The 13,646-nt window shown below is 32.3% G+C and overlaps 1 protein-coding gene across 1 annotated transcript in view; it reads right to left on the bottom strand.

The window, feature by feature from the left end:
• Positions 1–13,646, bottom strand: part of LOC111393067 (pyruvate kinase isozyme A, chloroplastic) — a 61,268-nt gene extending 47,622 nt beyond the window's left edge. The window contains 7 exon segments of the mRNA XM_023018468.1: positions 7,615–7,717; positions 7,778–7,845; positions 7,847–7,869; positions 8,000–8,074; positions 8,077–8,089; positions 13,199–13,480; positions 13,632–13,646. Coding sequence (XP_022874236.1) covers positions 7,615–7,717; positions 7,778–7,845; positions 7,847–7,869; positions 8,000–8,074; positions 8,077–8,089; positions 13,199–13,480; positions 13,632–13,646 — 579 coding nt within the window.

Here is a 13,646-nt window from a genome sequence, read left to right as displayed (position 1 = left end):
GCTGCAATTTTTCAATAAACCTATATAAGAAGGAAGTTTTCTTAACATTCTATAATAGAATATAGGTAATAAGAGAGAAGACTCAGCATTTTCACACTATTTTAATCACTCTTAGAGTTGTTAGGGGATCAAAAAAGTACGTTTAAAATGTAGAATGAAAATGTCATGTCGTTATAAGATATTATAGTCATAGTTATCAATTCAAAGGTTGCTCTTGGGAACTTAAGAAACAAAGATGAAATTACTTCAATCCAACTTTATCTTTCTTTATTGTGCATAAGATTTTTTTCGACAACTTAAAATAGACATACATTGCTGGAATAATAGTTTACCAAGAATAGAACTTCACCATAATCAACCATGTACCTTTATAAATGCCAATTTGATCTAGTCTGGTACATTAATATCGTAAATGGGGGGTTTGCAGGAATGCCTGCACCCACTGGCTCTGTGATTGGTTCACTGTCTGGTTGGTTCACTGTGTGTCTTGACCACATCATCATAGAAATGCCCTATATACGGTGCTCCAGATATATCCTTCCTATTATAGAGGATAAAAAGAAAGATGTTGGATCCACACGAAACAGAAGAACATGATTCTTGTACATATCAAATTATTTCATCTGGGTACCATGCCCCTTATAAAAAATCTTATGCGTTAATAAATACCATGCATCGGCAAAACACTTTGCTTTAGCAACCATGGGAACAAGAGCTTTGAAGTTATCACAATGCAAAATCGATGCTAACCCACCTGCTGAACATCCAGACAGAATGGCCTACATAAGAACACTCAAGTTAACAATAGCAAGTAAGATTGCAGTTTAAGTTGGAGGAAAAAACATAAGAGAAAATCATACATTTTCAACATTCTTCATTCCTTCTTCAAGTATTTGGCCAAATATATCTCTGGTACATGGATGGCAAAATCAAAAGAGAAATACTCTGTTTGATTGCCAAAAATGCAACAAGAAGAAGATAAGTTTTATTCTATATAATTTAATCAATTCCATTGTGATGTTTGTTGATCTCAACATCATCATTTTTACTATGTTTCAAACACAGTCACTATATCTTTTCCTATTGTATGAATTATATTCTCCTAAAAAAAATCAGGCAACTACTCTTATTTCCTAGGATGATCTAAAGTACAATCTTTCAATGATCCATTCTTCTGCCATTAAAAAAAAAAAAATGGGTATGAACCAACCAATTGTTAATTCCTGCACCAGATCCCCTATCAAAATGATATGTCGGTGGACTACCGTCTAAACAAACTGCGAGCACAAAGCAGAAAAATAGATATTGAATCTTTTTTAAAAATATACATATGCACGTAAAAGGGAAAAAAAAATAGAATTTTGCTCTAAATGTTGACCCTTAATGTTTTACCTGCTCCTTTTGCCACAGCACTTTGAACATAAGTAATATCAACCAAAAATCCTTATGTTCTTATCACAATCGGCATACAAACAAGAATGTAGAGAAATTTTTGTAATCTTCCATTCATCATTCTGTCCAGATTTAAATGGATTCACTATTAATTCACGAAAATAACATGGGATTCCTTTTTCTTTTTTTTTTTCTTTTTTTTTTTTTTATGTAAAATGAAGACCTAACAGCTTTCCAATAATTTTTTAACTTCTAAATTAATGTAAAATTTTAATCATCATCTACTTGATTCATGAAACCAGCCACGCCTAATTTCTAAATAGATTAAGTTTTCTTTGAAGTTTCCCATAAATGCAAAATTGAAGATTTCACGAGAATCAATAGTCATTTTTAAATTTCCCCTTGACAAATGAAAAAAAAAAAAAAAAGGATTAATGAAGAACGGTTTTAAACTCGAGGGTTTTGGCAGTAGAAGGCAAAGATATTATTAGCCTACAAACAGATCAAATTTTTTGTAGGCTAAAGATATATCTTGCCCTTCAAAATTTATTATTTTAAAAAAATATAATTTTTTGTGGGTACAAGTCCTTCCACTATTAAAAATTTTGAATCAAATCATAGCCTTAAGAAATGTCTTTTTGTAGGGAAAAGTGAACTCCACCCACAAATTTTAATTTGTTTGCAAAATTTTTGTAGGGAAAGTATATTTCTTGTAGTGGATACCCCCTATGAATTTACCAACTAGTCTTCCTTATGGTTCGGGAAGACTAGATAGTAAAATTCATTATCGTTCATACCATTACATTATATTATATATATGTTTATTTGTATAGTAGATGTGTAATAAAATATATATATGATTGTTTTGATGAGACTTTTGAATGTAAAATCCCTCAATATAATACTAAATCACATTTATAATCGCCTTTCATCATTATAGTAAAAAATCAGAGTCCCAAATCGTCTAGTTTGTTGAGTACACTCAAAGCTAGTTTATTAGGGATATGTTTGACACTATGAAATATTTGATATTTCTGAAAAACGGGTTTGACTTAACTAAAATTTATCTTTTATTGAGTACATTTAAGGAGATAAATTTTAGAGGCATATTAATCTAATACATAAAATGTGTGGAGGCAAAAAGTTATCAGCTTAATAATTTGGGAGTTGTATAGGGATACAATCGATAATTGTATCTATCCAAATGTTTTATTAAGGCTTGTTGAATACACTTAAGGTCTTAATATAACAAATGGAATCCCAACCTACTGGGAGTCAAGTATTGATTCCATAAATTTATGTGAAACTGTCATAAATTTGAGTTAAACAGTGGGAGAATAATTAATTTAATAAAAGTCCATGTTAAATTAAATAATGTATTTTATAAATTATTCTTTTTCTTTTCGTCATTTACATTTATATTGAATCTTGAGTAACCATATGTTTTGAAAGGCATACTGGATGCCAACAATCAAACCAAAAATTTTCTTGATTGGTACTACAATTTGAGAATTGTTCTTAGGCATGAAAAATTGTTTGTGTCCTTGAGTAGCCCTTTCCAGAGACATTTGGTGGTAACTAAATTAAGGAAGAGGTGGCTGCTATAATAACATGATGATGACAATAGTACTGCAACATGTGTGATGTTTGCATTACGTCACCTGAGTTACCAAAGCAACTTGAGAGTATAAATGCTAACGCATGATTTTTCATTTCAAAGACTTGTATGATAATAATCATGTGTGGAGAGTTATAAGACTTCCAAGAAACTATACCAGTGCAAAATAACAGAGGAATCTTCACTCAATAGTTAGGTACTGAAGATGATTGACATTGAGAAGTGTCTCAATTGAGTTCCACCATGAACCATGAACTAAGTATTGACTTTGTTTTGCAATCTTTGTCAGAAAGAGCTATTTGCAACTAATTATGTATTATAATATGAATAAGCTTGAATGCACATCCATTGAGTTGCTTAACATGCTTAAGACCGTTATGCTCAATATCAAAGTTAGTAGTGGGCAAGACATTGATTCCTTTAAAGACATTAAGAAGAAGTCTAAAGGGGCTTTGGAAAAACGTCAAATATGACTGAGACAGTCAAAGCAAATGACAAAGCTTACATCTACTTCATGAGGTTCTCAGGTATTTGATACGAAATGTGGATCTCATATTTATACAAATATGGAGAATCTAAATAGAAGTAGACTACTACAAAAGTGAGAAGTTGACTTACACGTTGAAGATGAGCAAAAGTTGTTGCATTGCCTATAGGAGCATACTTTTTGTCGTTACCTTTTGGCTTAGTATTAGAATTAGAGAAATATTGTTTTATACCCACCATAGCTGGAACATTAAACTGAATTTCATGTTCATACATGAACTATTTTAATGTTAAGGACAATTGTTGTTCCTGCTTATCTTGATTAAGATCTTAATGATTATGATAAGTTACAAAAATAACATTTATATTCTAAACACTAAGTATTCTATAATGAGTATAGAAGTTAAGAGGCATAAAAGTGATAATTTGATTAATACCCAAATCTGGTATTGCAGACGTGGTCATGTAGATGAAATGCAATTCCAAAATGACATACAAATGTATACGTGGAATCAATTGATTTTAAATCATTTGACAAGTACAAATCATGCCCATCAGGCACAATGGCCAAATCTCCTTTTACTTGAAAGAGAAAAATATCTGCATGATTACTGGGCTAATACGTAAGTGATGTATGTAGACCCATGTCAATTAATGCTAGATAAATTTTCTCTTATTTCATCACTGATCATGTATACTTTATGAAACTCTTGAAAAGCTCAAGAGATTTAAACTAGAAGAAGAGAAATAAATAGGTAAAGATATCCTCACATCAAGATTTGATCGAGAAGGGAATACCTTAAAGAATGAAATTCTAGATTATTTGAAAGAGAATGAGATTCTCTTGCAGTGGACTTCTCCATATACACTGTAGCAGTAGTGTATTTTAAAAGATGAATCATTAACTATTAGATATAATGCGATAATAACAAGCATGCAAATATCCCGAGATTGTTTGTGGGGTCATGCACTGATTGCAGTGTGTTACACACTAAATCATGTCCCATCTAAGTTGGTTAACAGAATTCCATACGAGTTATAAAAAGACAATAGTCCTAATTTATCTCATATGAAAGTTTAGGACTGTGATGCTTATTTGAAACACATTGAATCGGATAAGTTTGAGACTAAATTCGATAAATTCTATTAACCCATTGAGAAGAAAGTCTTCGTCTCACGACATATCGCACTCTTAGAAAAAATGTTTACTCTAGGAGAGGACGGTGGGAGTAAAATAGAACTTGAAAGAGTTCAAGAGTTCACAGATATAGTTAACCAAGTAGATGAATTCGAGTTTGATCCCATATCTGATATGGGACATACTCTTGATCAAGGAGTAGAAATTCCTGAGGACATGTCAGCTCTATATGAATCTAGTAGGATCATTCGACATTCAAGAAGATGGAAATCCATGATTATTAATTAGGCATTGCTGATCCAGGATGACGAACCTACTGATTGCACAAAAATAAAGTCAAATGTTGACTTAAAAGAGATAGCAAGAGGCCATGAAATTCGAGATGAACTCGACGTATGTGAACAAGATTTGAACCTTGGTCGACCCTCCTAATGGGATAAAATCCATAGGTTATAAATGGTTTACAATAAAAGGTTGACATGGATGAAAATATCCATACATACAAAGCAAGACTAATAGCAAAAGGTAACAAACAAAGACAATGTGTTGACCTTGATTAAACCTTTCGCCTGTAGCCATGCTGAGGTTCTTTCGGATTTTGGTTGCAATAGTTGCATACCGAACCTATGGGTTAAAGCAAGCCTCTTGGAGCTGAAATCTTCGATTTGATAAAGAAATCAAAATGTTTGATCTTATCAAATATGAAGGCAAATTGTATGTTTACAAGAAGATGGTAGGAGCATTGTCGCATTCCTAATATTGTAGAAAACGACATCCCTATGCTTCAATCATTGAAATAATAGTTGTTAAATGATTTATTCATGTATGGGAGAACCAACTTGATCTACAAAGATAGATCTAGAAGATTGCTTAACTTGTCCTAATCTACATAAATAAAATCTTGAGAAGATTCTATGGAGAAACTAGTTTATTCTTAAACTGTATGTTGGAAAGGTTTCAAATGTGAAACAACCGTTGGCTCATTGGCAGAAACCTAATACGTGATTGTTTCAGAAGTAGCAAGAAGTTACAATATGGATTAAGATGTTCATTAATGAACTTCGGATAGTTCCTAATATTGTTGATCACATGCTATTGTATTGTGATAACAATAGAGCCATCGCGAAAGTGAAGGAACTAAGATCTTATCAATGATCCAAACATGTATTAAGGCGGTATAATCTCATCAGAGAGATAATACAAAGAAATGATGTAAAGAGAATAATGAATTCCCACATTTAACAATATTGTAGATCCACAGACAAAGAGGCGTAGCATAAACATGATTGTCATGTAGATTCTTATGATATTGAATACATAAGTGATTGGATCTAGTGCAAGTAGGAGTTTGTAAGTGTTATACCCTAGGTCCAATAACCTTGGATATAAATACTTTTAATATATAATTAATGCGATTTAATGGAAGATCTATTATTTAATTAATAAATAATTAAATTAAATAATAGAGTTCGTAGATTCAAATCTTTGTAATTTGTTAATCACAAGGAGTTGTGATTGTGAGATACAAATTACATATGATTAAATCTTAAATCCTCCATGGTCATAAGTAATAATGAGATACGGATATCATTATTATGGATAGACCATCACGTGTGACATTTCTTACTTGTGAAATAAGTAGCTGATCTCACAAGCTAAAGTGTGGTGACACTTGAATGAACATGCAGATGTTTTGTTATAGAACAAAACATTGGAGACCTGTCTAAAGATTTCACATGGATAACTATCTGAGTGTCAGTGGTTAATCTCTAACGTTTGGTAGTGGGATTGGTCCTTTGACTTAAGGTCGTCATAGTATCTTATATAAGGACAGTCATGTTTTGATGGTATTGGATGTTGCTTTGCCAAGGGCCGCTAATGTGACATCGTTCGGGTATGTCACGAATCGTATGAAGGTTGTGAATGACCAATAGAGGATTTGTCGCTCTTAGATAGTAAGAGATTATGATCTGCATTTCATTCAATTAAGTCGATAACGAAATTCTTGGCCAAGGTGTACTCAAAAGTCAAAAAAGAGTTTTCGACTAATATTGGCTTTACAGTGGAGTGAAAGATATGATCGATAATCGAGAATGACACACTTTCATACTCGTAACTGATCAGATCATATCGATGAAGGGATTATAGTTTCACGGTAAACGAAGGAGTTTGGTTTAGTCATACCATGTGACATTTTTCATCACATGTATTGTCCTAACACATTGTTAGATGTCAATCTGGAACGGCGAGTGTAAATTTGTGATAAATTAAAAGGGTGTTTTAATTTATCAATTTTGATTAGATTAAAATAATATTTCACTTCGTTAGGCATCATGATCGGGAATCTGATGGGTCGCATACAAAGGAAGAATTGGAATATTGTGATTTGTTAATTAATTAATTTAACAAGCGTTGGATAAATTAATTAATTAGGTTGCTTATTTATAGGTCTGAACCCGAATTTAATTAAATGGGTTAATTAAATATTAGACCGGGTCAGACAAGCCCATTCAGGCTTATATAAATATGATTAGATTTTTCCAAATTGAGTTATTCTTGCTAGCACAAGAAGAAAACCATAATCCTACAAACTTTTTCTTTATGTGGATCACCGTTGGAAGCTGGACAATTGGATATTTGTGGAAAACAGATCAAGGTTGGTGGAACAAAGAAAAAGTAAAAGGGTTTACAGGTCTAGAAAAGATATCACTTTTATCACAATTTATATCTAAACACAAAGAAATCCATGGTGGGAATCAAAAATTATTTTAATTTTTCGTTGCCATGTTAAGTAGATTCCCAACATCAGCCACTCGGGTCTCTCTAACACTTGTTTCTTCCTGTTGCTTCAAAATGATACATTTTAACAGCAAATGGTGTGACATATCAAATTTCTAGAAAACGGGTCTTCATAAGCAAACAATTTGAGCTAAGGGACATTATTTTTGTAAGAATGCACTGATGTAAAAGAGGTAAGAACCTTCAAAGATATTGTTGGAAGCATCGCACTACACTCCTGAACTAAGCTCGAATCATGCCAAAAGGTAAGGTTAGCTCGAGGTAACAGAAGTTCGGGATCTGTATAATCGAAGAAATGATCAAAACAAAATGATTTTTGAATTGTATTCCATAAAAATTTTATTCAACAGTACTTGACATCTGGACCAATTTTTTTAATCGCTTGAAATCTCACCATTTCACCATATACTAAAAAGTTCAACACCCACTTCCACATCTGTCGTACAAGAACTTGGCCAAAACTTAGTTAAAATCATATGTAATATGCATGATAAAACACATGAAAAAATGGTGTCCTACGTATAGTAATGTACAATATGCGTGAATTTAAAATATGTGCTTCAAACCTTCAGCAAATCCCTCATACTTCACATTAATAGTGTGTTCTGGGAGAAGGAAATCAAACGCTTGAACACTAAAGTCCATACATCCCCATCCTACATAAGGACACTAATTGATTAAATTGAACATTAGATCCAGCAGATGTTGCATACACTAACTTATGCATTTCAATACAAAAGATGTTCATTGTAGCTATTCTAATAGGAAAAGAACACGTTGTGTATTCCCAAGAAGACAATTTTCTGATAAGTCTCACGAAAATATTTCAATAATTGTAGCAATACTAAAGAAACAATTTGGAACACCAACCGTTTGAAGGAAAGTTTAGCTTAGAGATTGAAAGTTCTAATTATCAATCGATTTATTTATTTAGGCCCACCATGCGGAAATAATCAATTAAAAAGTAACAAGTTACTTTTTAACTATTTCTAGGTGATTAATCAATCAAGTTCAATTACCCTATGGCTTGAATGCCACAATCAATAATTAAAGCAGTAAAGAACACCAAAGATGATCAAGAAGAAATCCCAACTAGATAAAAACTCGGGGCACTTTGTTAGTCAACAATCCATTATAAATGATGAGACTTACAGTATGGTCCAGACCCGGCTAACTCTTTGTCCCCTCCGACCTTCTTTCTGTAAACTTTGGTATCATTTATCTTCTGTGGATCTCCAAAAACAAACCTCGTTCTTCAAATGGAACCTTGTTAATCATAGGGCATCAAGTTATGAGAAACCTATCATGCTTAATTGCTCAGTTAAATAGGTTCCAAAGAAGAGTATAAGATGAATATTTCTTTTTCATATATTTCAAATTTTTGAATCTCAGTCATCTATTCCTATTAAAGAAAATATAATAGAGCTTTAGATCAATCTAGTTAAAGGTCATATTCAAAGTCAATTCACCATACAAATGACTGCCATTCCAAATCTCAAGCATGTAGTCAAAACCTACTTGCAAGTGTCTAATGTGTGCATTGTATAATATACATGTAATAATCTATACCAAGTACTCCAAACAAGTTCTAAAAAAATTAATGGAAATTCAATTTATCACTCATGAACTTTAGTAGTACATGATAGCAAAATAAAACGTCCAATAAAAAAAAAATTTCAATTGGTAAAACATGAGTGCACCAAATATACAAAGTAAAAACAAAAAAAAGTATGCAGCATACAAAAAAAAGTGCATGTGCCAATGCAAACAAAACGAAATGCATACTATCATGAATAAGCACAAGCATGCATAAAAAATACCGACCCACTGAGTGATAAACCTGCTTTAGCCTTGAAGAGCAACACAACTAGCATCATTAGTTAAAACATCTATTTGATTATAGAGATCACTCTTCTTAACTCAAATCCATCTGGTGGAAGACTTATTACGAGTCAACTGAGTCATTAACTTGATCAATTGACTTACTTGATTGGTGAAGAAGTCAATTCGGCTATCAAAATCCTGATTTCTATCTCTAGTAAAATTCTAATTTCTATTTCTACTCAGAAATTTAAGAAACCTAGGCTTTATGTGTCCTGAATCACAACAATTGAAACAAGTAGGATAAACATAGGCCCAAAATTATGTGGTTGTTAATATCTATTCTAAGGGGGCGTTTGTTTCTTATTTTTTATTTTTGTAAAAATGAGAATGAATATAGCTGTTGCGGACCCCACACAAGAAATAGAAATTCAAATTTGGTGGTTTGATGTGATGGATAACGGTCATATTTTGCATTTTAATAGGAAAAGAATGAGAAACAAATAGGGGCTTAACTTGGTAGGTCTTACACTGTCTAGTAGGCCTTTGTCCTATGATACCCTTATTTTTTAGTTCAAGGTTAGGAACATTCTTAGGCTGACTAATGGCAATGACAAAAATGGTTTTGAAAGTACTAGCTCTATTATGATCAGTCCGTTTATATCCTAGATCTCCTTTGTTCCCAATAGGCTTATTCAACCCTAAAAGCCTGTCCAGTTTTTAAAATCCATTCAAGAAAGAATGGAGTTGAGTATTGGATTTCTCAAGGTCGCTTGTCAACATTTTAATCTTAGCCTCTATGTTCAGCTTCACTAATCTTAACTCTCTAAAGCTTTTGGTTGACTCCTAAAGGTCATATATAAGACTCTCTTTCTTTGCATATTTTGGAAAGATGTTATAAATGGTGAAATAGATTCTATTATATCTAACAATACTTGAGAAATTGTTGATTTATCAAAAGAATAAGAGCCTATTGGTTGCAAATGGGTGTTTGGAAGGAAATATAATTCTGATGGTACACTCAATAATTAACATATCATCCATATAAAGATACATAAATGTAATAATGTTATCACATACTTGATATACAAATATTTATGAACCGAATTATGAGTAAAACATTATGACATAATAGTAGTGTCGAATTTCTCACGCCATTTTATAGGTGTTTGTTTTAATTCATATAAAGACTTAACTCATTTGCATATCTTATGTTCATTTTCCGATAGAACAAATTCTTCTATTTGTTCCATATAGACCTCCTCATCAAAAATAAAAGATCTTGAATAAGTGGGCACTATTATTTGTATAAAGTTAAGAAGGATAGTAGGATGTTATTTATTACGCCAATTACATTCTATAGGAATGTGACTACTACGTACAAACATTTGAATATTAAAGGGGCAAATACCCTGTTGGATCCAATTACAAGTTAGTGATGAATAATGGAACAGCAGTAGCTCAAATTGAGCATGCAAATACAATTGGAAGTCTTACGTATGCAGTACAATGAACAAGATTGGATGTTGCATTTGCTATGAGCAAACTAACTAGGTTTACCAATAATCCAAGTTCGAAACATTGGAAGGCCATGGGAAGGGTTCTTGTTTACTTAAGGAAAACCAAAAATTGAACTATAATATACAAACTTCTCAACTATTCTTAAAGGACATACCAATGCTTGTTGGATATCGAGTATAGGAGAAAACAAGTTTACTTTCGATTGGATGTTTACTCTTGGAAGAGGTACAGTTCTTGGAGGTCTAAAAAAAACATGTATTGCACACTCAACAATGGAGTCTGAGTTTGTAACATTAGCCAAAATAGAAGAAGAGGTTGAGTAGCTAAGGGATTTTCTTTATGAATTTCCTTTGGGTGCAAAGCGTACTTCTTCGTTACCTATCTTATGTGATAGTCAAGCCAACTTAGCATGCATGAATATAGTGAAGTATATAATGAAAAGTCTAAACATATGAGTCTAAAACATGATTATGAGAGAAAATTAATTAAGCATAAGTAATTTCTCTCACATGTGTTAAGTCTAATGAGAACATAGCTGATTTGTTAACTAAACCTCTTATAAGAGAGTTAGTAAGATCAACATCGAGAAGGATGTAGTTGAAACTCCCTGATTAAAAGTCTACAAATGATGACAACCATACCTAACTATACTAAATGATAAGTGTATTTTATACACTTATTTGGACCTAAAAATATAACTTAATTTATCGTATATTTTGTTTATTAGGTAAAACTGGATGATTGAAAGTGGAATTGGAATAAGGAATGAAAAGGGGTAAAAATGAAAGAAATTCAAAATTTGGAGACCAAAGGGTAAATATCCAATGGTTGATTTGGATCACAAGAAATACCTTGAAGATTAATAGGAGTCAATTGGATGCAAATAGAAGTAAAAAATGAATGGGCTATGATTATTACCATAAATCAACTTCCAATCAAATAAAATATCTTCTAGATTTTAAGTCAACTTAAGACCCATTTTTCAAATAGCAAACATTCGAATTGGATACATTGTACAAATTGTAGCTCTTTAATTAGCTTTTGACGTTCTCTCAATCGGACATTAGAAGAGAGAGTTATGAACAAAATATTGAAAGCTGTTCAGAGACAATAGCGAGCACACGAATCAGCAGTTTCCTTTCGTGATTCAAGCAAATTTAGGACTCAAATTTGACTCGATTTTGACCTATTTTCTGACTGTTATAAATAGAAAATAAGGGTTATAGATAAAAAAAAAAATGTATCTTGCCTCTTCATACACAATAGTTTCATCAAAATCATCAAGAATAAGATGTCAATTTATCACTTTTGATAGAGACGATCAAGTCCTAACAAGAATTGAAGGCCAATTAAGAAATTGATGAATTCAACTTTGGACTTGAAAATCAACATCTTTTGTATTCTTTCATGATCCGAGTGATATTTTTTCATTTTTCTTCTTGTAATTTATATATTAATATGATAGGCCAGATTCGCTTTTATATTGATTGAAGATGAATTGATACATGATAAAGAAAAAGGCGGCAAGAAATGGGAAGAAATCGAAGATAATGAGGGGAGAAATCGGAGAAGAAACAGAAATTCAAGGGAAAAGGGAAGGAGGAGGAAGGAGATTCTACAATCAATTTCAATTCATCATATTCATCAACTATCTCAATTACATGGCAAACAAGATTTAAATAACAAAGCAAAATCCTCAAGAGAAAACGCTACGCCCACTAAATAATAGTCCAACTAAAATAAACAAAATAAATAAGAGTCTAAATAAAATAAAAATAAATATATGTGGATGTCCTCATCAACTCTCTCTGGGTGGGAGAAAACTCGACTCTGTCGAGTGGATAGATCACAAGAGGCTACAGTCAATCCGAAACCCAAAATACTTCAAGTCATGTCATGAGGGACGATCTTTCTGATGAACCAAGTATCGAAATTCCATGATTGATAGTAATGAAAACTTTAGCTTATTCCCAAGAATATGATCTGATCAAGGGAGATGGTCTTTCTTTCTAACCAAGTACGAATATTGGACTCCAAATAACCAATACTCATGCACCTCATCTCCAAAATTTTCACATGATTATACATAATGAGGAGCAGAAGAAGCACGTCGATCTACCCAAAAAACAATGGAGTACCGACTCTTTCCATCAATTGTTAACACAACATATTCATCTAAAATAGCATTAATTTTATCTTTGTGAGCGCGATGAGTGTTATTAGATTAGAAATGGTAGTATATGTAGGTTAAGGGTCCACATATGAAAGTTGAAAAGGATGATCAACACAATTAAAACGGCATTTGTACTAACTAAGTCCTCAACAATCAAAATAGTGTGGTGGTCAAAATGTGATAAAAGATTAGTGACACATGTATTTGAACCAACATGTTTTAAAATTTCATAAGGACCAGCACTACAAACTTGCAACATAACATAATCCCCAATATTAAATTCAAAATTTAGCTTATTCAAATTAGCTTGAAGTTGTTTAAGTTGTTTATTGATCTCAATATGCAAGTTATAAAGATGTGATACAACTACCTCAACTGACATAGATACAGTAGCATGTGGGGACATGGGAATAAGGTCTAAAATTTCCCTAGATTCATAACCATGAATAACTTCAAAGGGACTTGTATTTATAGAACAATTCACAAAATTGTTATATGTTGGGAGTATCACATTCCAATTTCCAAGATTTTCCTTAAAAATGGCATGATTACACAAATCATCAATACATTTAGGTTGGATAAGAGTATGGTACACACATTAAACTGAGAGGTATCGGGAACAAAGGGTTCAATAACTAGATTCATAGGAAAAGTTCGAATGTTATCTAAGGAGGTACTCTTACTATCGTCCAAGTCAT

Source organism: Olea europaea, chromosome 4, assembly GCF_002742605.1.
Source record: "Olea europaea var. sylvestris chromosome 4, O_europaea_v1, whole genome shotgun sequence".
NCBI lineage: Eukaryota > Viridiplantae > Streptophyta > Magnoliopsida > Lamiales > Oleaceae > Olea > Olea europaea.
The sequence above is the reverse complement of the archived record's forward strand: the minus strand, read 5'-3'. Positions and strand labels throughout refer to the sequence as shown.